General features: G+C 44.7%; 2 protein-coding genes across 16 annotated transcripts in view; both read left to right on the top strand.

Moving 5' to 3' along the window:
- Positions 1-12034, top strand: part of LOC308509287 (uncharacterized protein) — a 53567-nt gene extending 41533 nt beyond the window's left edge. For all 15 annotated transcript variants that reach the window (XR_013995164.1, XR_013995165.1, XR_013995166.1 and 12 more), the window contains one exon: positions 11643-12034. Coding sequence is in view for 8 of the 15 variants with exons in the window: in XM_081077131.1 (XP_080933257.1) it covers positions 11643-12033 (391 nt within the window). In the remaining 7 variants the exon portion in view is untranslated. The remainder of the gene's footprint in view (positions 1-11642) is intronic.
- A 136-nt stretch (positions 12035-12170) lies between these two features.
- ANXA5 (annexin A5) overlaps positions 12171-27138 on the top strand; it is a 28134-nt gene continuing 13166 nt past the window's right edge. Inside the window, exons 1-5 of the mRNA XM_081077120.1 lie at positions 12171-12340; positions 12482-12524; positions 23249-23333; positions 24336-24430; positions 25540-25653. Of these exons, the coding sequence (XP_080933246.1) occupies positions 12516-12524; positions 23249-23333; positions 24336-24430; positions 25540-25653 (303 nt within the window). The 5' untranslated portion in view covers positions 12171-12340; positions 12482-12515. The remainder of the gene's footprint in view (positions 12341-12481; positions 12525-23248; positions 23334-24335; positions 24431-25539; positions 25654-27138) is intronic.

Here is a 27138-nt window from a genome sequence, read left to right as displayed (position 1 = left end):
GCCAAGAAAGGTTGTGAATTGAGGGGAAACTTCTTACACGGAACTCCTAGGTAGTGGGGTTAAGATGTGTAGGAGTTTGAGAATTTAAAAACCCAGTAAGAGCTAATTCCAAGCATGGTGAAATCCCCTTTGTTGCGGAACGATGTTGTATGTTGTGAAAGGAGGTAATAAGCAGGGATGTGATGGAGAGACTGGAAAGGGGGGCTGTTGGGGACAAGAGGCCTTCTGAGGGGTGAAGCATGCAGAGCCGAGGCTTTGTGCTGCCCTCACAGGCTCAGCATTGCAAAGGCTTGTTAAAGGACCTAGGTCAGTGCCTCGCAACCTTTTTGTTGAATCTGCCCCAAACAGACACAAAATATTTGTAGTAGAAATGATTGCAGGGCCGGGTATCAGAAGCTTGGGGGGCTGGCGGCAGGAAAGGGATGAGGTGAGGAAGGGAGGCAAGGCAGGTTTAAAAGCAAACCTTCCAGGTGAGTGGGAATTTCCCTGCTCAACCAAGCCCCAGTGGGCCACTCTTCTTGGGACGTCTGTGACCGTTGCCACCACCCCTCAAAGACTGTGCTAGTTGAGATGGAGGCCATTCCTACATGTCTGTTGGCCCCAAGTTCTCTGGAACTTCCAAGAGCATGTCAGCTCTCCCTTCCCACGTGACTGTTAGAGTCAGATCCTCTCTAAGACTTTTCTAGATTAAACTTCAGCTGTCTTTTTCTTACCCATCCTACACTCTCTTCCCCCAGGACCCCACTCTGTGCCAGGTGAGGCCAAGTAATCTGAAAAACAAATCCATAGATGAGGGTAAAGGGGATCAAATATATGGTGATGGAAGAACTGATTCTGGGTGGTGAACACACAATGGGATTTATAGATGATGTAATACAGAATTGTATACCTGAAATCTACGTAATTTTACTAACAAATGTCACCCCAATAAATAAAAAAAGCAAAAAATAAAAATAAAAACAAAAAAAAAACACCAAAAAGAAAAACAAATCCATGATACTCTATCAACCAATGTATCTCTTATGTCTGTAATCACAAAACAGGAAGAGGTTTCAGGGGTCAGCTCAGCCCAATTCCACATGTATACGTGGAAAAGAGTGGGGGTTCAGTGTCACGCAGGTTGTGGTGGGTAAGTGAGGACTAAATGCAAGTTTCTGAACACTCAGGGTGGCAGGGCTTACGCCAGACCGCAGGCCTGGGAAACATCTCCACCGGCAGCAAATCAACAGGAACCAGGATAAACTGACGATGCATCGAAGAATGCAGCCTGCTGTCGCCTTTTCTGTAGCACTTCATTTCATGGAAGGAGGTCCTCCCCAAACCAGCAGGGCACCTAAGGATACTAAGGATGCATCTTAATTTGTATGATGAAGACGATAGTTTGTTGTTGTTATCGTTGTGTGATGAAATGCTCACACACAAAATGGGAGCTGTTTTTCTCCTTATTTTTTGGTTGGTGGTATTTTACCTTGAAAGCTGTAATTCTGTGTATATAACTTATTTCCAAAATCGAAGGATCCTTAAAGGAACAAATAATATTAAAGGGTGGTAGTATATTACGTAGCAGCTATATCATTTACTATAAAGGAAGGAGAGAGAAAAAATTCAAGGCAGTATTATTGGTGTGACCATTTTGCCTGGAAATGCACAAAAACTCATATGATTTTTTAAAAATAAACTTTTAATTTTAGAATAGTTTAACATTTACAGAAAAATCACAAAGATGGTACATAGAGTTCCATACACCCCACACCCAATTTCCCCTATTATTAATATCTTACATTAGTGTGGTGCATAAGACACAGTTAAGGAACTAGTATTGACACATGGTTATTGACCAAAGTCCTTTCTTTATTCAGATTTCCTTTGTTTTTATCTAATGTCCTTTTTCTGTTCTAGGATTCCATCTAGGATGTAACACCCTGAAAATAAGACGTAGCCGGACAGTTAGCTCTAATGCATCTTTTGGACCAAAAATTAATATAACACCTGGTATTATATCATATTATATATTATATAAGACCCGGTTTTATAGTAAAATAAGACGGGGTCTTATATTAATTTTTGCTCCAGAAGACACATTAGAGCTGATCGTCGGGCTACGTCTTGTTTTCGGGGAAACAGTATTACATTTAGTCATCATGTCTCAGAAGGTTTCTCTTGACTATGACAGTTTCTTAGACTTTCCTTGTTTTTGATGACTGTGACAATTTTGAGAATTATTGGTCAATTTTTATCTTTCAAATGGGACGGGTCTGATTTTTTTACCCTTAAGATTAGCCTGAGTTTCTTGGAGGAAGACCGCAGAGGTAAAGCACAGTTCTCAACAAATTTTATCAGGAGTTATGCTATCGGCATTACCTATAGCTGTTGATGTTGACGTTAGTCACCTGGCTGAGGCTGTGTCCGTCTGGTTTCTCCACCATAAAGTTACCCTTTTTCCCGCTTTCTATACTGTACTCCTCAGAAGGAAGTGACTACATGTAGCCGCACTTCAGGGGTAAGGAGTTATGCTCCACCTCCTGTGACCCATTTTGAGTTAATTTTTGTGAAATGTGTAAGGTTTGTGTCTACTTTTATTTATTTTTCTTGCACATGGATGTTTAATTGCTTCAGCTCTGTCTGAAGACTATCCTTTCTCTATTGGATTGCCTTTGTGCCTTTGTAAAAATCAGTTGACTATATTTGCGTGGGCAATTCATTTGACATTGAAGGTTCACTTGAGAGTGATTCTTGAGAAACTTAGTTAACGTTGATTTTATTTGCACTGTCTGTTCATTTAATTTCAGTGACATCTTATATCTCCACATATGTTGCTATTATCTTGGCTATTGAAAGTGGTACCTCCAAAAAAATAAAAATCTTCAACTTCAATTTCCTCTTCCATGGTAAGACTAATAGACTATGAGGGTGAGAAAGGGAATTTAGAAACCCTCCATTCTAACAATATTGTTTATCCTGTAAGAAAAGGTCCACGAATGACTTGTTCAAGGTCGCACAGATAGTAAGTGAGAGAGCCACTAGCCAGTGACCTGGGTTACTTCTCAGGGACTCCAGCCAGGCCTGCCACCCACCTCGTAGCCTAGTTTAAACAGAGGCTTCTGCCTCTTTACATTTTCCCCTCCTGTCACGCTAACCTGTAGCTACTGTATGTCTCAGGTGACTGTGTCGTATCAGCCACAGGGCCGACCAGAAAACCAGCCCCGGGGAAATGATTCTGAGAAGCCAGGCGCTCATTACGCAAACTCCCGAGTCCTTGTCCCAGGAGGCAACGGGCTTATGTTTGATCTGTAGCCAAACTTCCTATAAAACCTCTTAATAAGCACAGAAAGGTTTGCTTCTGGTCACAAAAGAAACTCAGTGAGAAAATACCGGCGTCGTACGTACATACAATCCACGGCTCTTATTGGAAAAAGTAGCTCAGTGGGCAGAGCCTGCTGAACTGAGTCAGAAGACAGTTTCACCTGACAGAAACAATGGTGCACCTAACCCTGTGTGGTGGCTATGCCGTTAGGTGACTACGTTGTTCTCAAGTAAATAGGCCGATAAAGAGGCAAGGGGTCACTCAATAAATGGAGAGAAGGTTTTAACTATACACTTGACATTCTGATCCCACAAAATTTCTTAAATGTGTTAAATGGATTTGTAAATCTGTGAATATTTAGGCCTGTATGCTAGACAATTAGCTCGCACGATGCTCCCACGTCTTATACATCATCCAAAGCAGCAGAAATGATGGGGAACAGTGAAATCTGTCTCTGTGAGTGGAGGGTTAATTTTATTCTTTTATTAAACTTCGGATCTACTACTGTAACCATCTTGCCAGTTCTTCTGAAAGATATTTGATTCCTTTAAATTTCTCAATTACAGCCCAAATCATTCTATATAATCACAAAAGCCCTCATTTGTTAAGCACCTAATATTGTGTGCCTCATAGTATCCTAAGCGTATTTATGCTCATCATTCTCATGCAATATTCACAGCAATTCCATTAGGTACATTACATTATTATCTTAATTTTGCAGTAATTAAGAGAACAACAACAACTCTGTAGTTTACACGCAAAAACCTGTCATGACTTCTGCTTACTGCATCTCAGTCCAAACTCCAACTTCCTTACGTCCCTGTCCCAGCTGCGATTGAGTCATTTCATTAACTCATACAAAGGTAAAGATGGTGACGGACACTTGGTTTTTCTGCATAAGAGAGATTGGAGAAATCAAATCTAGTAGTAGAATTTTCTGGCAGTGAAAGCCATTATTGGGGAAGGGGGTACTGGAGACAGGCTGGGGTTTCCCGCTGTGGAGGCCACTGTCCTTTCAAATACATTTCTTAGCCATTTACCTGGGAAGATGGCAACCCTGGGGTGTGTGTCTGTCAGCGAGCAAAGGGTACATCTGAGGACGAAGCCTGGCTCTGTTCAGGGAGCGCTGCTGGGAAGAGCTGAGCCCTGAGCATGTGGTGAAATTTTCCAATGAAGTTATGTACTCACCGATGGGATAAATGAGTTAACTGTCGTTCTGCAGCTAAAAATTCACACGTGGCAATTATAATAATTAGAGAGTATCCAGGAAGAAGTTTACAAAGTAGCTTAGGTGGTAGTTAATACTGAACACTCTTTTGGGTCAAATCTCGCATACTTGTTTTTATTTTCTGTTTTTAGTCTACTTAACATTAGACACATTTCTTCTCAGTCTTTCATGTTTTCAGGCAAACATTGGAGCAGCATGGATTCCAGAATACATCTCTGTGCAGTTTTGGCTGAACTCTCACATTCTCGTGGTTTGGGGCCATGAGCAAACAGAAATCATTTTGGTGACCTAAATAATTTGAACAGTGCAGGTTTTTAACCAATCTCTTTAACCAAAACTTTATCTATCTGTGGCTGTTGCAGTTGTACAAGATGCGTACTTCCTAAGAGTGAGGGCTCTGAGTTTGGACTACCCGAGTTCAAATTCTAGCTCTGCCACTGACTGGTTATTTCACCACAAACACTATTTAACCGTCTTGTACAAATGCTTCCTCATTTGTAAAGTTGGGGGGTGTCCACAGTAGTATTTATTTCACAGGATCGTTGTGAGAAATCAAACAATCACTTAGAACAATACCTGGCACAAAATAAGCACCCAGTGAGTGTGAAATGCGATCATTCTGACTTTAGTGATGTAGTTGCACTCCACAGTTCATATCTATATTTAGTTTTAACTGATAGCACACATTCTTTTCAACTGTTTCTCCTGAGTATATTGATCATACTTATTCTAATTTTTTTCTATAACTAAAATATCTGGATCAGTGTGTCTGTGCCTTTTTTTTTTTTTATGGTTTTTAGTAATTGATTCTGTCTCCTAGAATGCCTGGTAAGTTTTAATCCGATACCAGACATTGCATTTTAGAAATGATAGAGGTTTTGGGGTGAAATCTTCCAGAGGCTTTACTTCTTCCTCTCCCAGGGAGCTGATCCCTCTGACACACTCAGACATGGAACCAACTGTGGCTGATCACAGGGGTTCTTTTAGACTTAATTTTTAGAGCAGTTTTCAGTTCACAGACAAGTTGAGCAGAAAGTGGAGTTCCCATATGCTCCTGCCCGCCCCCCCCACCCCCCACAGCGTTCTCATTCTAACGTCTCTCACCAGAATGGTACTTTTTTTTAAACCAAGAATGGCTCTGTGTTGACACATCATTACCACCCCAAGTCCGTAGTTACGTTAGGGTTCACTGTTGGTGTTGTACATGCAAATGTATAATGACATGGACCCATCATACAGAGCAGTTTCACTGCCCTGAAAATCCCGTGCCCCACCTACTCAGCCCTCCCTACCCCAAGGCCCCTGGCAACCCTGATCTCTAGTGTCTTCATAGTTGTGCCTTTTCCAGAACGTCACATAGTGCATTAGAGCTTTTGTGAGGCTCTTTGCCGTCTGATCCTGGAGGGTAGCCCTCTGGTACAGACTGAGTGTTGTGTCCCCCCAAATTCATAGGGTTGAAATGTTAACCCCCACTGTGATGGTACTGGGAGGCGGGGCCTCTGGGAGGGAATGAGGTCCTGAGGATGGAGCCCTCCTGCTTAGGGTTCCTGTTTTTAGGAAGGAGACTCAGGAGAGCTCCTTGCCCCTGCCACCACGTGGGGACACAGGAAGAAGATGGTCCTCTCTGAGCCAGACACTGAATCTGCCTGCACTTTGATCTTGGACATTCCAGCCTCTCAAAGTGTGAGAAATAAATGTTGGTTGTTTAAGCTCCTGAGTCCACGACATTTTCGTTACAGCAGCCAGACCCAGCTAAAATAGCCTCCTAGGGTCCCGCCTGAGGGCCTGAGGTGCCCTGTGGCCCTTCCCTCCTGGTGAGTCTTTTCAGGGGGCAACATCTCAGTTTTATTTTGCAGACTTTCTGCTTCATTTCTTAATACCCTGCTCCATGCAGCATCAGAATTTGGGTAAAAGAGGTCAAGTGTCAGACTTGCTTTCCTACCCACCCCTCTCACTGGCATCCCAGCCTCACAAGATTCCACTTTTTCTCTCCAGCTCCCCCAAACGCCAAAATTCTGCTGCTTCTCTGTCCCCTACTGACCTCCTGCCCAGACCTGTGGCCTGGATTCTCGGCTCTTTCTTGCCCAGTGCTCAGAATTGGCACATCCCCGAGGGAAAACCAGCTGTACAGCGCCCCCTCTCCTCTCCATGTCGCTTCCTGCTGCAGAGTCTTGTCACTCAAGTCCGACGCCCCCCAGCTGTGCTTCCGACAGATGCTGCTCTGCGCTCTGACCAGCTTCACTACGTGTTCTCAGTGAGAGCTCTGCCCTTCATCTGCGCAGAGGGCAGAGGCCCTGACACACGCCTGGCAGAGGTTGTTTCCCTATTTAGCTGTTAAGATTAACAAACAATAGAAACAGTTGAGCCTACCATCTGCCTATTCCACTCACCACAGGCTTGACTTTGTGGATGATTTGTCCTTCACAAGCATAAATCTGTACTTCAATTTAGCACATTGCTTGTTAACGTATTTGATCACCTGTCGTGTAAATACTTAGGAATTTTATACGAATTTTAAAATGAATATCTGGTAGTCATAATCACCATATCTGTGTAGCATATATGAATTTCAGCTAGCCAATAGAGATTGGGGGAAATGTAATTTTACTTTTTTATAACTCAATTTCAATCTTGACCTCCGCTTTTACTTAAATGGCAGAAACTTAATCTCGGTGAATTTGAGGATTTCCCTAGAATTGTGTTTAAGTAAGGAGGGACTTACAGAGCGCAGGGCACAGGGCTGGGGAGGGATCTAAGGCCCAGTGTCATATGCCCCTGACACGTCCCCTAGGCATCCTCCGGCCTCCCCATGCAGTGGTCCAGCCCAGCACTTTTTGACGGTCTTATCTGCAAGGCCCCTTTCGATCCACTCGCTTCTCTGTGTACCTGCCTCCGTTCTTGAATGCAAAGGGAACTTTCCAGTGCTCCTGAGCCATTCTCGCGGGATGAAATGGCCCCACGTGCCCAGGCACAGTATGTTTTTCTGTAGGGCTTTGCTGCCTCACTGGAGCTGAGCTCTGACTGGCTTTTGGATCCGTCTTCGAGTCGTGGGGCAGACACAGATGTATGCTTCACAGTGTTCTGCCCCAACACGTTGCTTATGCTACAAGTTTTTTCAATTTTACTAAATACCTAGGTTTGTGAAGCTCAAAATCCAGGCATAGTTTGCTGCCTGTTATCTCATGCATCCCCTGAAGCAATGATAACAGATTAGCCTAGCTGAAAGGGGGGAAATGAAACACTGGGGAGGAAAACAAAACAAAACATTGATTAGAATTTCTGTGCATTCATTCAATAAACCCTCACTTACTCATTGAGCTTCTAATGTACGCCAGGCAGCTCGTCAGACACTGGCAGTCATGATGAATAGATACGGCTTCCAGATCGACCGGGGAACACACACAAAGAAAGGTGATTTCAAGACTTCAGGTTAAATATGCCGGAGCAAACACACCTTTGCTCACCTCCCTCCAGAAATGACGTAAAAGTGACAGTAAAGAGAATTTTTTTAGGCAGAAAAATGAAGCGCATGTAAGCGATGGAAATGTTGGAAACTGGAAGCAGATGGACTAGTGGCAAAACTGATTTAACAATTGAAAACGAAACTGGCGGTCAGGAAAGCTGAGGAGGCTGACTTTAACTACAGGGTCTCAGAAATATTTAGGAATATTCGAGTAGGGTGCCATGGTCCTGACACTGGGAGGACTGATCAGTTTCAGGTCTGTAAAAGAAAGAAATGAGCTTTCACTTTCCAGGTGAGAGAGTGATTGAGTCTCCTATGGGAAGCTAGCTAAAACTAGAAACAAACAAGCAGCAGTAAAACAATCTAGCCAGATTATCCTACAGGGATGTGGACCAGTCTGTTCATCTTTTATTATTATTATTATTTTATTACTCTATTTTAATATATGAGCAGATAGCCAAGGACTACCAGATATTTATGGAAAGCTTATGCCATGACAGATAGAACCAAATCAGACAAACAGTTGAAGAAAATAGAAACTATATATGGAGCAGAAGGAAACTTAAAAAACTATCAAAGAAACCCTGTAGTTAACATCCTCGTGTGATAACAAGAAACGCACGTCTGGGAAATGATGAGAGAAGGCTATAGAATGGGACTATTCAGAGAGCAGAATACTGCTGTTTGGAGTTAAATATAACAGAAAATTCCAGAAGCAAGTTTGGGAGATTAATTTGGGGCAATCTACCAGAAAGTCAATGAAATGTAAAGAAATGGAAAAGGAAAATGTTAGAGTTCAGGATGCCCAACACCTGATGAGCAGGAGTTTCAGAAAGAGAGAATACATAAAGATAGGGTAGGATATTTTTGAAGAATAATCAAGAAGATTTCCCTAAGCAGAAGGACCCAAGTTTCTCACTGAGAGAGCTCACTCAGTGCCCTGCATGATGCGTGCACAGACAGAAACTACCCTAAAGCACGCCATTGTGAAACTTCAGAACTTTGGAGATAGAGATCCTACGAACTCCCAGCGATTAAAAACACAAAGCTCCAGATCAGAAGGGCACCAGACCACTGACCGCCCACGTGGAAACGCTAGAAGTCAGTGGCAAAGCCCTTAAAAATTCAGATGGAAAATGATTTCAAATCTTGTTTTCTGTTCTCTGTCAAATTTTCTAACAAGAGTGAAGGCAAATTAAAGACATTTCCGACAGGCAAGTTAAAAAAAAATTACCTTCTTTTTAGGAAAATACTAGAGAATTGGTTCCACAAAATAAGGAAATAAACCAAGAAGAAAGAAGATCCAGGAAACAGGACCTAAAACAGGAATGAGACAAAAGAATGTCTAGGCAGCTTGACCAGTCGTTCCACTCCGCCTGGGCTTGCAGGGGGCCCCGATGTTGGACTTTCAGCTTTAAAACTGGGCCTGTCCCTGGGAATGGGATGAGTTAGCCATCCTGTGTTCCTGTGTGTAGGATAAGAGTGAGGGGAGTCCCATGTGGAGAATGGGCTGCAGATAGAAAACAACTGGACCAGACAGGGAGAGGACAGTGCTCCGGAAGGGAGGCTGGAAAATACACGCAGGGAAAATACAACACACACACATCCGTGTGTGTGTGCGTGCGTGTGTGCGTGTGTGTGTCCTGGTGAGTTGGAATGTATTACATTCTTACAGGTTAATAAATTGTAGCACTCAGGCAGTGGAATTTTTAGATTGTAAGATGTTAGAGGAGGAACCATTCAGAGAATGACAGTCCCCAGGGTACGTGAGAGTGACTATTACACAATGTCCTTCACTGTCCTTCAGACACTGAGTCCCCTTCATTCCCTTTCTCAGGCAAAATCCCTCCTCTCAGTTTTCCTCTTCCTTGAACGAACCCTCATGCTCATCTCATCCAAATTACAGGATTGCACAAAGGAGTTCTATAATTCTGCCCGTCACATGCCTCCTTCCCTGCTAGGCTGACTTCTGGGATGGATACATCCGTACCCACCCACCCTTCAAAGGCTTTCTGTGCAAAGCCTCCTTCCTACTCTCTTACCTCTGAGCCTGAAGTTAACAGAATTCTGCCATGTCACCCATTTGCTCTGTAGACTGAATGCTCTAACTGGACAGATTCTGTGTATCTTTTTTTTTTTTTAATCACTGTATCCTCAGTGCCTATGACAGGGTCTGACACACAATACACTTGTTGAATGAAGGAAGAAAAAACCCAAGTAAAGAACCAATGCTGAGCGAACCACAAACTGACCCCAGAGTGCTGAGAAGCTGGTGACAAGTCAGGCCTACAGCCATGGAGCAGTGCAATCACAGGGACTGCATTTTGGTTTCTGAGTGGGGTGGGTGGGAGCTGAATCACCAACATGGAAGATGAGGGTGGGGTTTAGTGGTGAGACTTTCTGGAAGGAGAAAGAGGGATGAGAAATTAAAACCAGTCTTCCTGTAATTTCTAAGCATTAAACAAGTGAGCTCATCTAATCCTAATCACCACCCCTAATTAGGAAAAATTGAAGTATAGTCCAAGGTCACACAGCAGCAGGAAGATCATAAAATACAACTTGACCCACCCGGGACGAGTCCCGTCCAGAATCCAGAATCCCTGTCTGAGCATACACATATATACATATATTCACCTGGTACCTCTCTTTTACAAGGTTTCCTTAAACAGTTGTTCACATCTTTCTCATCATTCTGAATATCAGTGGTTTGCAAATGGTTAATAGCATTGTTAAAAATAAAAACCCCACACCGCCACGTATGCATTCATCCACTGAAAACATCCCATGAGCAGTTACTAAGTGCTGGGTTCAGCGCTAGGTGCAGGGGCTGCAGCGATGAACAAGAGACCAGACGTTTGTCCTTTTATAAGTGGGCCCAGTAGGAGTATTACGGCTTCATTTTACTAACAGCTCTGAGGGTGAAAGAGCCTCCCAGTAATTTGGCACTGTTGGCTCAGGACGCGGTTGTGAAGTAACCGCGGACCTACCGGGTGTTTCTCCTAAGGACACTCTGACCACTTTAAATGTAAAGGGCGAGGATGCGGAGCCACTACCTTCCGCTGGGAGGGAGAAGTGATGGAGGCAGAGGAGGCAGAGAGATGCAGCCAGCTCCACACACTGCAACTTCGCCTCCCTTGCCAGTAAACGCCCACTCAGCTGTGACTTGGTAAAGCCCCGCAAGCGCGCGTGGCTCACCCGTGTAAGCAAACGAGAGTCCCACGCAAAGAACCACACTCGTTCTCCAAAACCTCTTTTTAAGTCCCCAAAGCAGACTAGAGTCTTCTCTCTGAACCGGGATCTTCACAGAGCTTTGCGTTTCTCCTAGAACATCTTAACGGTGTCTAGTGTTGCAGGCTTTCGTCCTCTCGTCTTGTCGCGGGGCCCTGGTGGCTCCGTCCCCACACCAGCGCGTCCCCGAAGGGCGCTGTCCTTCCAGCTCTGCCTTTTCTGCACCAGCCTCGTCCACTGTCCCGCAGTCTCTCTCTGTCTCTTTCATAGTCTCATCTATTTTAAGTATTTATGGAAATATTGATATATTTATGGAACTAATGCAGGGCACGGATCAAATTTAAGTTACATTCAAGTTTTAGGCTGGTTTTGAAAATAGAAACTGACCCTAGGCAGAGGTTTTGAAATTTCCCACGTAGGTTACCGAACGGCTGTACGTGTAAGAGAGGAAGAACTCGCGGACACTCGGAAAAGAACACCCGAAATTTTACAACAGACAACTTGGGACGTGGCCCTCAACGCTGCACGCTTTTCCGATTCCACCGTCAAAGGCGCGCCGTCCTTGGCCGCAGCGGCTGTCTCTTCCCGCAAAAGGACACCCGCGCCGCGCCGTGTCCCAGCAGCCGGCTGAGGCCACCGTCTCTGCGGCCGCGGGGAGGAGGGCGTGCGGGACAGCTGCCCGCGCCCTGCCCGCAGGCGAGGCGGAGGGGCCTCCGGGGCTGCGCGGAGCGGCGCCCCCTCCCGGTTTCCCCGCGGCCCCACCCGGTGGCGAGGCCTCGGCGGGGCAGCACTCCCACGCCGGCGCACTGAGGGCGGGGCGGGGCGGGGCCGGCGGGGCGGGGCGGGGCGGGAGGGCGGGGCCTAGGGCGGGGCGGGACCGGGGCGGGGCCTAGGGCGGGGCGGGGCCGGGGCGGCGGGCGGGGCGGGGCCGGCGGCGGGGCGGGGGCGGGGCCTAGGGCGGGGCCGGCGGCGGGGCGGGGCCGGGGCGTTTCCGTTGCCTGGAACCGGCGGGGAGCGGCTGTCCGGAGCCTCCAGCGCCAGCATCTCTGCCCCACCCGCCGCCGCCGCCCGCGCTCCGCCGCTCCCCGGGAGGTCTCGGCACTGGTCCCTCCGTCTGGTGAGTGCGCACCTGGCCCGGGGGGACCCCGGTGGGGAGCGGGACGCGGGGCTCGCGCGGGCGCCGGGCGGGGAGCGGTCCCCGAGCTGCGGAGACGGGCGGCTCTGGCTCCGGGAACCCGCTCTGTCCCTTCTCTTGCAGGCCCGCGTCCCTTCTCCGGACCGGAGCAGTCGCCATGGCACAGGTAAGGCGTGCGCCCCGCAGCCCCCGATGTCCTGACTTTGTCGGCTGTGTCGCGGGACTTGTAGAATTTGTCACCAAGCCAAGCAAGTTGGGGAGTTAAGGGAATGCGCCGTGCGGGAACGGCCGCCGCCCTGAGCTCCCCGGCCCTCGCCGCGTTCCCGGGTGACGTGGCGGGTTTCGCGCACCGCCTCCTCGCGGGAACCGGGAAAAGCGGGCCCTCCCCACGACCCAGAGTCGCTAAAATTAGAACCAGAGCAGGATAACGCTGGGTTCAGCGTAATCACGTGAGGAGAACGCGTTTTTTCCCCTCTTGGCTTCCTTTATTTTTTTTTCCTCCAAGTTTTCTGCATTTTAATACTATGGGTGGGCGTTGGCTTTTTTTTTCCAGTCGCTCCACCCAAGTTTACTAAAAGGAGCTGTTCGCCGTCTGCACTGATTTTTTTTTTTCATGCAAAATATTAGGGAGCTCCTTTGCTTAAGTGATGAACTCGTGAAACCAGTTCTGGATTGAATTTGCCTTGGGACTGTATCAGAACTGGATTACCTAATATTGGTCTTCTTTGTCCTCAACATTTATCAAAAATATCGGAAAAAGAAAACCGTTTAATTTATATAGCAACCTTTAAAAATTGACCGTACTACTATACAGTCTTTGTGTGAGTAAGATATCTGTGCTTAACAACTCCACTCCAAAACTAATTTTACAGATCTTATCAGTCTAAACGACTTGTCAGAGCTCAGATAAATTGTTCAAGCAAGTGTTTTAACTACTCAAACAATGCCCTCTCTCATTTAGAGTTCACTGTTTTCCTTTATCAGATTGACTTATCAAAACTGAATAAGGTTTCACCCTCCTTTCCAACAGAGAATGGGAGGATTAAGATAAATTGGTAACTGTTAAGTTTACACAGTGCTTCCATTCTTACTTCCTCTTTTGCACTTAAGAAATAGTACAATAAACCAATTCTCATATTGCTTCTAGGGGAAATTTGGTTTGGGTTATTCCCCATGAAAAGGATACTTTTATGTGGAATTAACGTTCCTATTTTGAGAATTCTTTTTCCTATCTTGGATATACTGACGTGGTGATGTAAATGGTGATTTAACAACCAACCATTAAAGAATAATTCTCTTCATCCTTGCTCATTCGGCTGTTTCTCAATCTCTCTTGTAAGTTTATCCAGTGGTGTCTGACGGTTTTCAATCAGTTCCTTTTAATAAGGTGGATTCTTTACCCAAGAAGGCATCAATGAACACATTTTTCCAATCGTGGACATCAACTACAAAAATTTAAAATAGTGTAAAGGCCCTTATACATACAAAACTTGGGAGAAAGGCGGCTTGTATTACAAAATTATATGTTATTTTTATCACAGTGTAACACCAGGACTGTTTTCTATTAAAACCACAGTTTTTAGTCATGAAAGTTATAAGGAATGTTACACTGGCTTTGTTATTAGTTATCCTTGGAAGCCATTCAAGTAAAACATTTTGTTAAAATATTGAGGTGGAGTTTTGTTGTCTTTATACTTACTTTAGTGGTGTGCAAAATGTCTACATTATGGGATTGCACTTTCACTGTCTAAAATTTCCTTTGGACCCAGCGTACTTGGAGGAAAACTGAAGTAGCTTCAGTGTTTGGTTTCAAATGGTTTCAACCTTTTGTTGAACTGTGGTGGGAACCAGAGGCCTCTACTCAGTGGCCATTGTAGACTAATGGGATCAGATGCCTGAGTCTTAGAGGTGCCCATTTCGGCAATTTAAAATGTATTATTAAATACCAGTGTCTCTTATTTATTGAAAAACTAAAACATAGCCTCCCACAGCAGTCATTCTTCATGTTTATGAACTATATTTTCCATACCAGCGGTTCTCTCTTTTTACTTAACGTTGGAACCCACTACCTATAATAGTCTGTGAAAATCCTGGAATCAGTTATCCTATATGTAGGTCATGGGTGTGCCTGGCTTGTTAGGAATTTAACAAGAAAGCTTTGATTGGTTGAGCTGTGATTGGTATATTGGAGTTTTTTTAATACAAACATCATTAAGAAGATGTTACACTCTTGTATGTATTTATATTAATGTGTTTATTATATAAACAACAAATTACATTATAATTAAATATAATTTATATCAATGCAATTTCTTTAGTTAAATTTTACCCTAATGATCTCAGTGCAGGGGGACAAAGCTGTGACAAATATTGGGAACTCCATAAAAAGTGACATCCATGATCATGTTGGGTGAATACATTCAGAGCTGGAGGCAATGGTAGGGTAATCACCACGTGACCTCTGTCCTCTTTCTGGTCCTAATCCTCGTCCATTAGCATGGAAATGTGTGGGATTCTATGAATTAACTGCTGTGATGGAGAGAAGTAGTCTAACGTGAGGCTTCCCCGTCTTTTTGAGAGAACATGGCTAACTAAGTGTGTCTCCTCCATGACACACAAGAAAAATATAAATTACAAATGTGCCTGCATGTAAACACTCCTGGACAATATTTTCTCTATGTTTGAACCCATTCATTTGAATGGTTTTATATTCATATGGTTTGAAACTGAAACCGGAGGCCACCTGACTCCGGGGCTCATGCTGCCTGCGCCACTCAGCCAATAGAACAATACAGGAGTTGGGCCGTAGAATAAGTGTTTATTATCAGCACTGGTGGTCTGCGAAGGCAACAGATGAACACCTCCAAAGACTGTATAAACATTCTCAGATGGATTTGGGGTAAATCTGGATGTTCCTCCAGAGGCTACCTGAGGGTTCCCGGGTTCCCTGGGTCTGCATGGAGCCTTCCCTCCAGCCACGTGATTCTATGGTGGAATCAGCAACCCAGGAACAATGATGGGATTTAGCCTGGAAAGAATGCTAGAGCACTGAGATTGTGATCAATACGCCTAAGGGTATTAATCATAAGTTTCAGGGCCATTTTCTAAAACTGGGAACTGGGTGGGACGGGTTCGGAGCTCAAACCACAGGAAGTTAAGCTACAGGTAGATCAAGGAAAAGGTGAGTACGGGATGTAGAGAGGCCTTTACTGTGGAGGTGCCAGCCAGGCCCTGCTTCAAAACCACAACCTCCATGGTAGTAAACATCAGCTTTGCTAAGTGAGCAATAAATTACTGTGGTCATTGGATTGGTAACATCTTTAACTATGTTAAATTTAGGTAGAAGAGAGTTCAAAGTATTTACCGAGCATGACCAAAAAGCTGTTAATAATCCCCTGAATTATTTATACATAGTAAAATGTTTTTGAATCCTTCTTTTTTTTCAACAATCTTCTGATTATATAAATGTGAATTTTTCATTAGGTTTAGGGTCATTTCCGTAATCCAATTTCTTAAATTGGATCCTGATCTATTTCTCTCAATGCTTAACTGGCTCACATGGGTTTTTCATGTCACTATTTAGCTAAAGCCAACATTTTTCATAGATGTCCTAATTTATTTGAAGTACTTAAAAGTACATTTTGTACTCCTGGTTTGGAAAAATCAAAAGATGGCCGTATTGCGTAGACATGATCCATTTAAACATTTTAATTCAGTTTAAGGCTTTTATACCTTTAATTTTCTTTAAGGTAGTGAAACTTTAAAATACTAGATTTGGGGCAGTTTGAACTTGGTGTCATTTATAAGGTTGTTTATAAAGAGTTAATATATTCAGGGCAGCAGGAGTGTTATGAGGGCGAAATCAGGCTACGTAAGTTTTCACTAGAAACGTGGTGAACCTCAGAGTTTGCTGCCTGTGTGAGGATTGATTAGGAAAGTCTTGGGTTGACATGAAGCCGCTGTGCCGTGACAGCTTACAAAGGTCCTGTGCACAGCACGCTGGGTCCATGTAAACCAGTCAGTGTGAGCTGAGGTTCGCTCTAGAGAAGATGGAGTACATGTGGACGTGTGCATGGCCGCTTGTCAGGCCATTCACTGGAAGTCAGGCCGCTGTGTAGTGAACGACGCCCTCTCGGGATCTTCATTAGGGCCTGTGCTGCCTCCGGTTAGGCTCAGTTCCTGATTCCTTAGACTCTTGTCTCTATTTGGGATGCGAAGAACTAGATCCAGAGCTGCTTGGCTGCTGTGCATTGGCGTTCAGCAAACCTAGTTCCCTCACCTGGCGTCTCATGCCCCCTGGGAGACCTACACTGGGGCAGGGTAGTTAGAGGTGGGCAGTCGGTGGTTTTCTTCTTTTAGTTACTTTAAGTGTCACGTGGTAGGAATATAACAATATGTTTACACCTAGATCCATTTCTGAAATGAATTGTATTCATGTAACCTGTATGCTGTTCTAAAACTTCACAGACACACCAGCTCATTTTTTTTGTCTTTAATTCATGTTCCTAAGACCTTTGCTTTAAATGGTTTTTGGACCCAGCCTTTCAGCTTTGTAGTTTATATAATATGTACTCCTATAAGCAATTGATTATTTGGAAGGAATGCATATTCCAGTTGGCGTCATTTCTTCGGACACCAGTTGCTGTTGTTTTTACCTTCCATTCATGCATGATGCATGCATAATGTGTGCATGAATGTATGAAGCTTTTGAGTTCCCACCATGTGCCAAGTATTGTTAGACATGGGGCAGATAAAGGGAAACAACTCAGATTTATTGCTGTAACAGATGCATTGCTACACCCTCTGTATGCATTATTTCATGCTCATAATACAGTTTTGGAAAAAAGTATTACGATCTCTGTTTCACAGAAGAGGAAATTGAGATTACCTAGCTGGCATTAGTTGTATGGGACAAAGGAAGGATGCCAAAAGTAAAGGCTCCGGAGTGTGAAGGGGTTGGCACGACCAGGAGCTGCATGCAGGTGGGGACATCGAGCCCTGTCTTGCATTTCAGAAGGCACAGAATACGAATCTCTTTGTAGGGAATGGAGAGCTATCAAAGAGATGTAAATTGGGGTGTGCAGTGGTCAGATATGTGTTTAACAAAGATTGCCTGGTGCCAATGTGATGCTGCGTTTCTGGGGGCTGCAGAGGTGGGGTGGCCGTATGGGGATTGAGGCGGGGAAGGAGACGGAAGCTGGATGTTGGATGGCCACTTAAGAATCTGGGCCAATAATCCCAGTGAAATCTCCAGGCCTTAGACTACGCAGCAGCTGGGACTCTAGACGGGAGGGATCTATGGGAGAGAGTGGGCAGTTTGAGTCCCAAGTGTGGTGGCGGTTGGTGGGGAAGGGGCAGGAGGACAGGCTTGCTTGACCAAGTGGTTGATGGTGTTTTCTTTGGGTAACGAGTGCAGGTTAGGGGGACCCACTAGTGGGTTTCTTGCATTTGTGTTCCTTGTAAAACACTTAGGTTGGTGCCATCTAGTAAACAGCAGGGTAAGTATGATCTTTAAATCCTCTCTGGTCTCTACAGGTCATCCATTTGATTATGTGTCATTTACCTCTTCCTATAACTAAAGAGGATCTGAAGCTAACTCATTTCCTACCTTTGTGTAGGGCAGCCGTGTTCATTAGATTTCTGCCCCTTGTTTAGATACAGAATGAAATAAAGTTGTGCATCTGGGCACACTCTTCTCTAAGGGGAGAAATTACAAACTTGCTATTTTTGAGGCATTGCTGTGAATGAATTGGTGTGATAGAGCGTTTCAAGCACTCTGCACAGAAAGCCCAGTGGACAGTTAGGTACCCCTTTTAGAGCATGTGTTCTCCCCATGTGTGATCATCAAGGCTAATGCCTTCTCCCACTTACTGATTCGGCATCTCCATCGTTCACGGACAGGTTAGCTTTCCCTTTTATTGGCATTTGCCAAGGGAAGACATTCTTACACTGGCAGGGAGGTAGTCATGGGAGCATTAAAGACACAACAAAAAATCTAAATCATACAGACACGATCTTTGTGTTAAGTTACTTAAAAACTTCTTTTCTACCACTGTGCATTTAACTTAAACTGCTTTATAGTGATGCTTTGTCCCCTTACACTTGATTTGAAGGAGGTCACAGGTAGTAGGATAATTAGATGAAATGGGAAGAAGCAAAAATAAAGAACATGAAAGGGAGAGGAAGTTGGGCAAAACTAAGCAATAGTTACAGGCCAACTTGAACTTAAGGCTGTAAGCTCTCACTGTCACCTTTTCTGATGGGATTGGAAAGGGTAAGGACAGGGGCGTGACATCTTACCTCTGACCCCTGATTGTATGTGTTTGTACCCCTCCGTCCTCTTGGAGGTTCTGGGTTTTTTTTTTTCTATTTATTTTACTTTGCAGCTCAAATTGTAATCATGTCACACTGGCTTTTTCCTCTTTTCTTGCTCATCTCATTTCTTCCTGTGTACAATAATTTTCACTTTTTTTCTTGGCCCATGGAAATGTTAGTTGGCCCTGTGCTCTCTGTCAGATAAGACCTGAGCTGCCCTGGCTGGAGCGGGAAGGCAGAGCTCTGCCCATGTGGCCTCCCCTGGGCCCCCCTTTCTCGGTGGCCTCCAGAGGTACTTTGTGAAACCTCAGAAGCACCGCACTGAACCGTCATCACCTGTAATGGTTCGCTTTACAATTTCTGGCTCCTTGTTAGTATTGAGTGGAGTGTTGTGTGGTGTTTTCATTGTACTTGAAAGACACACTTACAGAGGGCTTCGTTCCCCCCCGTGCCTTCCAGAAAGCTTTGATTTAAAATGTTCCAGGTAGGTGAACGTGTCCTCATCTTTAAATCTGAATTTGTTATTTCTGTGTTATTTTCCTGTGTTTTTAAATTCTGTGTCTACAAAAGCAACCCTTCCTTTTTGGAGGTTTAATTTTATCCAGTTTATTTTGGCATAGCTAGTCATAGCTAGAAGGTGTAGCTATGAAAGCATAGCTAGAAGGTAAAGAACTTTTTCATTTAGAACAAACAAAAAAAGCCAACAAAATTATAGAGCTGGAAGATTGGATAATTTTGAAGGTGAGAGTTAAAAGGGCGAATTATATATTGTGGCCATGTATTTTCTGAGAATATATGTAATTCCCTTGGAAAGGCACTGGTGGCAGAGGATAAAGGCGGGTGAGGCGACCAGTATACCTACGTACACTTGGGGTTCACCTGGGGAGGTGTGAATGCTCGACCCGAGGCTACTGGGAACCACAGGAAGCAGGGGACACCCTCTCGTCTGAGTCATGTAGTCACATTTGCCCACTGCCCCTCTGTCTTGTGTGGGCGGGACGGGCTTGGACAGGATGTCCCATGAGGGTTCTGCCCTGGTGACTCATGTCTGAGTCACGTCTCGCCCCTGAGCCACTATGTGGCTTTGCTGGCTTTGACAGTGACTCTGACCGAATGGAATGTAACAAAAATGTTTCCCAATTTCTGGAAAGCTCTCAGAAACACCGCCAGCAGCTACTTCTCGTTCATAGTGGCTGAGATTCTGGGGATACTTCTCTTTTGTCTTCACCTGATTTCCTTCAGTCTTCACGGTCAGATGTCTCTCCTTTTTAAGGCAAATCTCTGTTGTCTCCTCTATTCTTCACCTCAGCTGTTTTTAACTTCTGTGTTAGCAACTTTTTGTAGCCCATAAACTGGATAGTGTTTCTAAAAGCATGTTTGCAGAGCCGTCGTGCTTCAGGGCCGTCCGGGCAGGGTTCTAGCGCCACTGAGTCCTGGTTACCAAGTCCAGTGGGGCCTTCCCCCCGCCCTCAAACTTGACTTCCTGCGGTTTTGGATGTGCCCTTTCTCCCTTTCCTCTTAGAACGTGTTTCTCCTTTGGCAGCCATACCGTCACCCCCTTGGGTTTTCTCTTGGCCTCTAGGAGGCCGCAGCGTTGTGTGTAGAGCCCCAGTCTCAGCTCTGCAGCTGGCTCGCCTGCCGGTCCCCGGGGTGACCTGCCGGACCTTGCTCAGGCAGCGGGCTTCTTCCCCTGTAAATGGGGTTTCCGTGAGGTTGCCCACGGGAAGCTCCAAGCTCGTGCCTGGCTCGTGGCCGCACGCGGCAGGTGGTAGCTGCTTTTCTGACTGCAGCTGACCGTCCCTTCTCCTCTGGCTCTTCTTTCTGCCCCCTTATCACTGCCCTTTGTGACGCCTCCCGACCGCCCAGCTCCAGGCACCCCACAGCCTGCCTCCTCCCGCCGGCCAGCTGTGGGAAAGGCCAACCCAGCGTCCTGTCCCCCAGGCAGCAAGGTGCCATCCTAAGTGCTTTCTCCTGCCCTGGCCCCATCCTGTCTCCCTCTGCCTTTCCATTTCGGCTGCTCCTCACTTAAAGCTCCTCTTCTCTTCCGTGTTTGCAATTTCAAGCAGTCCCCCGGTCTCCACTCGTGCGCAGTCCATTCCGCTGTCCCCTCGCTGCCCTAGTAACACGACGGTGCAGAGTGGACACTGTCCTCTGAGGGCTTCCCCTTGCCCACAGGATGAAGCCGGCACTTCCTAGCAAGGCTTTCCTCGCCCAGGACCTTCCCTGGTTGGTTTTTTGTCCAACAGTATGGCTTGTTGCAGTCTGTGGTAATATTTAACCCTTCAGCAGATTGCTCCAGTCTCCACACGTCTGTGTGTGCTAGACCATCTGCCTCCCCTTCTCTGCCTCCTGAACCTGCCTGCCACGTCACAGGCCACTTTCAAGACGTTTGGGGACGGTTCTCCAATTTCTTTCCCCTCTTCCCAGGAGTCAGTCCCTCCCGATGTGCCCTTGTCCCCCTGGGGGAGCCTCTGTGTGTACTCAACTGCCCGTCATTTTTACGTGCCTGCCGCTTTCTCCTGGCTTTCAGAGGTCATGACTTTCTTGCTGACCAGTACAATACTTGGCACCTGGAAGGCATTCAAAAAATGGTTACTGAGTGAGTGAATAAACAGACAGGTGAACTAAGTTATGCGTCAGACTAAGTTCTCACATGGTATCTATTCATTTGTGTAATGATATTCGTGGTGTCTTCATAATCGACTTGAAGTCGTCCCACTGACGGGGGACTTGCAGTTCATCCTGTTAGGTAAAGTTTTCCCACCCACTCCAGCTGTGATGGACCATCTTCTCAAATCTTAACCAATTTACCCCCCAAGCTATCACTCTTACATACATAGAACCAGAAGAATTTGCCAGCGTTCAGTTCTCCAGTTGCACATGGCTCAAACTGTAGAACTAATGGAAGGGAAGTTATTGGTCTTTATGCCTCCTCTGTGCTTTTAGATGGGGTGGCAGTGGACACAAGCCTGGTGTGTGGGTGGGTTTCCCCCTTGATAGAGGAAGAGCTCTGGCTTAGTTCCATGACCTCCCTGATGAGTTGAGAGGGAGCGAGGCTTCCCCCACTTTCCTTGGCCACCATCCTTTGTTTAGCTCAGGACAGAGGGCATGAGAGCTGCTACTGGGCGACCCTGTGGGGCCGGGAGACCACACTGAAACACTTCACTTCTTTTGGACTGTGTTCTTTGGCCTCATAATCACAACACTGTAGGTTGTCTCATGGGGACTGTTCAGAGGAGAGAAGAACCTTTCTTTCCTTGAATCAGAGGAGAGACTACTGTTAAATTGTCTCGACATTTGTTAAGTCTGTCGCAACAGGGGAGATGGGGTTCGAGTCCAAGTGTAGCAAAGGCATCTGGGGATTTATAGCCAATGAGCAGGGCGAGGGGCTCAGTGGAGGTTTCATGGGCTGGGGATTCTCCCTAAGCTGACTTAGCAGGATTCCTGCTACAACGGGGTAGGCAGGCATAGGAGCAGCGCTAAGGTAAAGAGGGCGCAGAGGAGCCGCCCCAAGTTTGGTCAAGGAGAGTCTGTTCTGCTGAGTCCATGAGTGCTGCTTTTCCTGGAGGCATAATTCAGTGCCACCTAAGAGAGAAGGTCACTGGGCTGACCTGTGCCTGTGGAAGTTCTACCCCATGCCTATGTTTCTTATCATCGTTTTCATTTGGTTGGTGTTATGAGATTGTTGCAAATGCAGCAATTGAGGCTGAGGTGGGAATTCCTTTGTTCGTAGGTGATCATGCTTCCGTGCATTCACAGTAAGGCACAATGACTGTAAACCAGGCAGGTATTCTCAGCCCCTCCCCCCTTATTGCTGTTTGTTTCTCAGCTTTAGATGGAACCTTAGCAGGAGTTCTGAGGTACTTTAAAAAACACTTATTGATAAAAGTAAATGCTGCCAGCCTCCCTTTATCATAAGATAAATTTATGACTCAATAAAGTTCTGATGCTAAATAAGTATCTGATGATACTACAGACTTTTTTGGGGGGTAAACATTAAAATGTATTGGTTATAAGCACTGTATGTGCAGCAAGAAACCTTACAAAGAATGTTTTCCAGTATACCTTTATGAAGTTCTAAATGCAGAGACATGTATTCTTCTGGCCCATGAATTACCAAGTATGTTTTCAGGGTTATCTTCAAATCCCTCATAAGGATAAAGAAACAGGCCTAGGTGACAAGTTATGTAATAAGAGCCTTGCTTGGAGCTCAGTGCCTTGGGTGGGGCAGCAAACTTGCATGCAGGCACAGACACCCCTAGATTGCAGTGGGGAGGGACCCCTGGGAAGAAGCCTGCGAGGAAGCGAATCCGGGGTGCTGCTGGGCTCCACGAGGGCGATGCCTTCCCAGTAAGGGCTTGCAGGTGGGCCCCGATGGCTTATGCGCTGCACTGATCCTGCCTGCTACGCTGCACCGGCGGTGGTCCACTTCCCGTCTCACTTAGGGTGACACAGCTTGTCAAGTGGTCCGTCTCGTTAGGACGGGACATGGTCCGGAGCAGCGGGCTGCTGTTTATGTCGTGTGCTTCTGTTCGAGCCGTGCTGTGAGTAGTGCCCCCATGTCTCCTATCTCAGGTTCTCAGAGGCACGGTCACCGACTACCCTGGATTTGATGCGCAGGCTGACGCGGAGACTCTCCGGAATGCCATGAAAGGCCTGGGTACGTTCAGCCTCCCTCCCTCTGCTCAAACAGGGCGACATGTGTTTCTCAAAACAAAAGTCACTGATTTTCAGTAAGCTTAACTTGAGAATATTTTGATCTGAAGTGTATAGGAAGAGGAAAAGTACAGTAAGATGAAATCATATGACTGACCATCCCTGGGATTCAGTGTCCAGACCTGAACAGGTGTTAAGTTCAGCCTCGTCGCTGTGTGGCCTTTCACCTTTACCTGTGTGGGTGCCGACTGAGCAGAGAAGCAGACACTCCTGAGCATGGGCCCCCTGCCACGTTTGCCGTTGGCCCAGGCAGATGCCGACTTCTGCGAGGGTTCCTGACTGTCCCAGCCCACCTGGTCCCCCTCCTCTCGTGCTGCTCCTGCTTTCTGATCCCGCCCTGACGGGCTGGTTATCTGCTCTTCAGGAAAGCCTGTTTTTCCCTCTCAGTCTAAAAGCCTGTCAGAATCCCTCTGTCCTTCAGGACTGGGTGTCACCTTGTCCATAAAGCATTCCCCACACTTCCCTCAGCTCCTGTGGGCTCAGAGAACTTCTCTTGAATCCCCTTAACACCTGGACCTCTCCTGGGCACGTGTCATTCTGCCTTAGCTCACAGTTGTGTGTATGTTTCTGTGTTTTGACCCTAAATTGTCTGTAACTTGAAACCAGGTTCCACATCTTTCTCCTCTCCCAGGCCCCTATAACGCCCAGCATACTGTGCCTTGTGACTAGCCATCATCTGAGTAACTATTTGTTGCAAGAAAAATGAGGTCTACCAAGTTTTTAAAAAGTCAGGAGTATTTTTCCACCTACTTCACAGTGCACCAGGGATAGTGGGGAGTAGATATTGGAAATACAACATTTTACATGTGGTAAATTTTATAGTTTAATAAATGATTTAATGCAATATATGTTATGAGGTAAGGAATTGGGGTGACTGGGAGCCGATTACAGGGGACAGAGAGGGCGTGTGGGAGCCCCGATGTCATTGTTTGAACCTGAATTGCAGGCACGGATGAGGAGAGCATCCTGACCCTGCTGACTTCCCGCAGTAACACTCAGCGCCAGGAAATCGCCGCGGCTTTTAAGACGCTGTACGGCCGGGTAAGACCGCACTCATCCCAAAGTAGACCGAGAGAGCAGCTGTGTGTTTTAAGACGGGTTTGAAATCTACGAATATTCCTTTGTAAACCTCACTTATTTAATGATTCTGACTTTCCTACACCTTTGTTCTTCTCCAGTTTCTTAATCGTCAGCTGTGGGTTGGTATATAACGCTCACCCAGCTGGTCCTCACAGAATCGCTTTTTCCTTTTGTGATGCTGTGGATGGCTCAGAGCGCCTGGTGATAACTGCCGTCTTCTGTGTCCCGTCAGGGTGGTGTCGTGTGTGTTTTCTAAGTGCCCACCTATATAACTGTTTTGTTAGGACAGTCAGTCGTGGTTTCTGTTGGAGTGGTGTTTTCATAAATGAGGTTTTAATTCATTGATTTAAATCCTCTTATTTGATTGACAAAGCAAAGTAAAAATTAAATTTGTTGCTGAATGATAATGTGTACATGAAAAAGTTAAATGCAGTTTTATTCTGAAAATTTTTGTTCATCATTTTATTGAGAAACAAATGCAAAGCAAGAAAAACAAAACAATTTCTAGTTGTTTGCTGTGCTGAAACTGAAACAGATGGGAAATACTGCTTTTCCTTTCATAATGATATACATAGTTTCCCCACGGTATCCCTCCGTGAACAGGAGCACAGCAATGAATGTAACCCGTTACGTATTAGAATATTATTAGATATTGAAAGGAGAGAAAAATTTGTTTTGTTTAGGTATGTTAAGTCAAGTTTTGTCTTTTGTAAAAAATGCATTTATGATTTTTTTTGGCAGAATTTTTTTCTTTTTAAGATATAACATCTTTCTCAGAAGAGTATTTTACAAATAAAATATTTTTAGCCTACTTTAAAGTATTTCTTTTTAACTTGAAGTTAAGAAACACATTTCTTGAAAACCACTACATTGACACCTAAGTGGCTTTGCTTTAGCTTCAGCTTCTGGTCAGATGTCGGAAGTACATTATTCAAAGTTGTGGGGTTACGTTTCGCTCATGTGTCTTGCTTCTCCCTGGAGATGGCAACACAAAGAATTCATCAGGGCAGAGGCTGTCATTCATATTTAAGAAGAGTGTGGCTCACAAATTTGTATTTTATGTGGCTTAGGACCTTCTGGACGACCTGAAGTCAGAACTGACTGGAAAATTTGAAAAACTGATTGTGGCTTTGATGAAACCCTGTTGGCTCTATGATGCCTATGAACTGAAACACGCTCTTAAGGTAAAGGAGCTCGAGGAACTTTCCTCACGAGGGATGCCGGGTGTGTTGATCATTACGTCATCTTATTTTTCATATTAAACCTATTGGCATGATTTCTGTGAGGATTTCTTGGAGAACAAAACAGTCGGAGGCAATAAGATAGAAAGGAGAAAATTACAAGTGTGTTATTTCATCTTTTTGTCTAGTTAAATAATAGTGGCTATATAGAATTTTAATGCTTTTGCAGCCTTTTTTGTTTTGTTTTCGTGCCTGTTTTCTAATTTTGAAATGTGTTTTTAAAAATGTTACAGATTAGGTATTGTATCTTTTAAAATAGAAAGTTGGCTGATTAGGGAACAAGAATATTGCTAATCATTTTAGGTTAAGAAAGTAAGTTTCAGAGAGAATTTTCAGACAAGAAAAGTGTTCTTATACCCTTTGCTTCTTTCCTTTCCTTCTAAACACTAAAATATAGTAGCTGGTAAACTTGTTATAATTTCATTGTAGTAGATAACTGTATGTATATTTCCATGACTACTGTTTGCAATATTGTATAAATAATGACTAATTTGAAACATTGGTTCTGACTCAGGGACAGGAAGCTGTTAAATCATTAGTGGTTAGACTATGAAGGCATAAGGAAACAAATTTGACAACCAAGAGATATGTGGCTCAGAGATTTTAGGAGTGGAGGGAGGAGAAAGTTTATCAAGTTAGGGGCTTTTCCATGCTTATTTTCTTCGTTTTCCTGCGGTGATTCTTTTGGAATAAACAAAATCTTACATTATTGGAAAAAAGGGCATTTTGGGGAAATGCTTCTGAAATGTCAGCAGTAGCTGAAATTCTGCCAGACCATAAACTTAGATTTTTTTTCTGTGCTTGATTTTTGGTAAGAAACAGAAATACAAAGAACCGTAAGGTTTTGAAATTAAGTTCAACTCTATTATTGCTTGTATCTTCTAATTCAACAGGATCAATATAAGCAGAAAATGGAAAACTGGCTAAAATTATTTTTCAAAAATCCAGACAGAAAGTCCCAATTCCTTTTGCTGATTCAGTTCCTAATAACTAAGCAATGCTATATTTATTGTAACCTCTGCTGCAGAATTTCCCTGTGGATCATAGAAAACTTAATTTGGGCGCAGTGAGTTATGTTTTGAGATAGAGATTACTTAAGTATCAGTGTTCCTCCATGTAAATCTATGTAAAGTTTACATTTTTACTATTTTATCCTTTTTTTAAAATTTCATGTTTCATTAAAGTGTTTTACTTTTAAACTGTTTAGAATTAAACTGATAAAATTGCAAATTTACATAATCTGTTATATGCATGTATGCACTCATATATGCAATAAACATTTTTCATTAGACAGAAAGGGATACAGTTATCTTTGGAAAGAAAATTAATTTGACATTTCTTATTTCTATCACTAATAGAACTCATATACAAAGAAATGAATATTATGTTGGATATTATTTCTATAATTAATGCAATTTGGGTAAATCT

The sequence above is a fragment of the Rhinolophus hipposideros genome (genome assembly GCF_964194185.1).
Source record: "Rhinolophus hipposideros genome assembly, chromosome: 16".
Classification (NCBI taxonomy): Eukaryota; Metazoa; Chordata; class Mammalia; order Chiroptera; family Rhinolophidae; genus Rhinolophus; species Rhinolophus hipposideros.
This window is presented reverse-complemented; position numbering and strand designations above follow the sequence as displayed.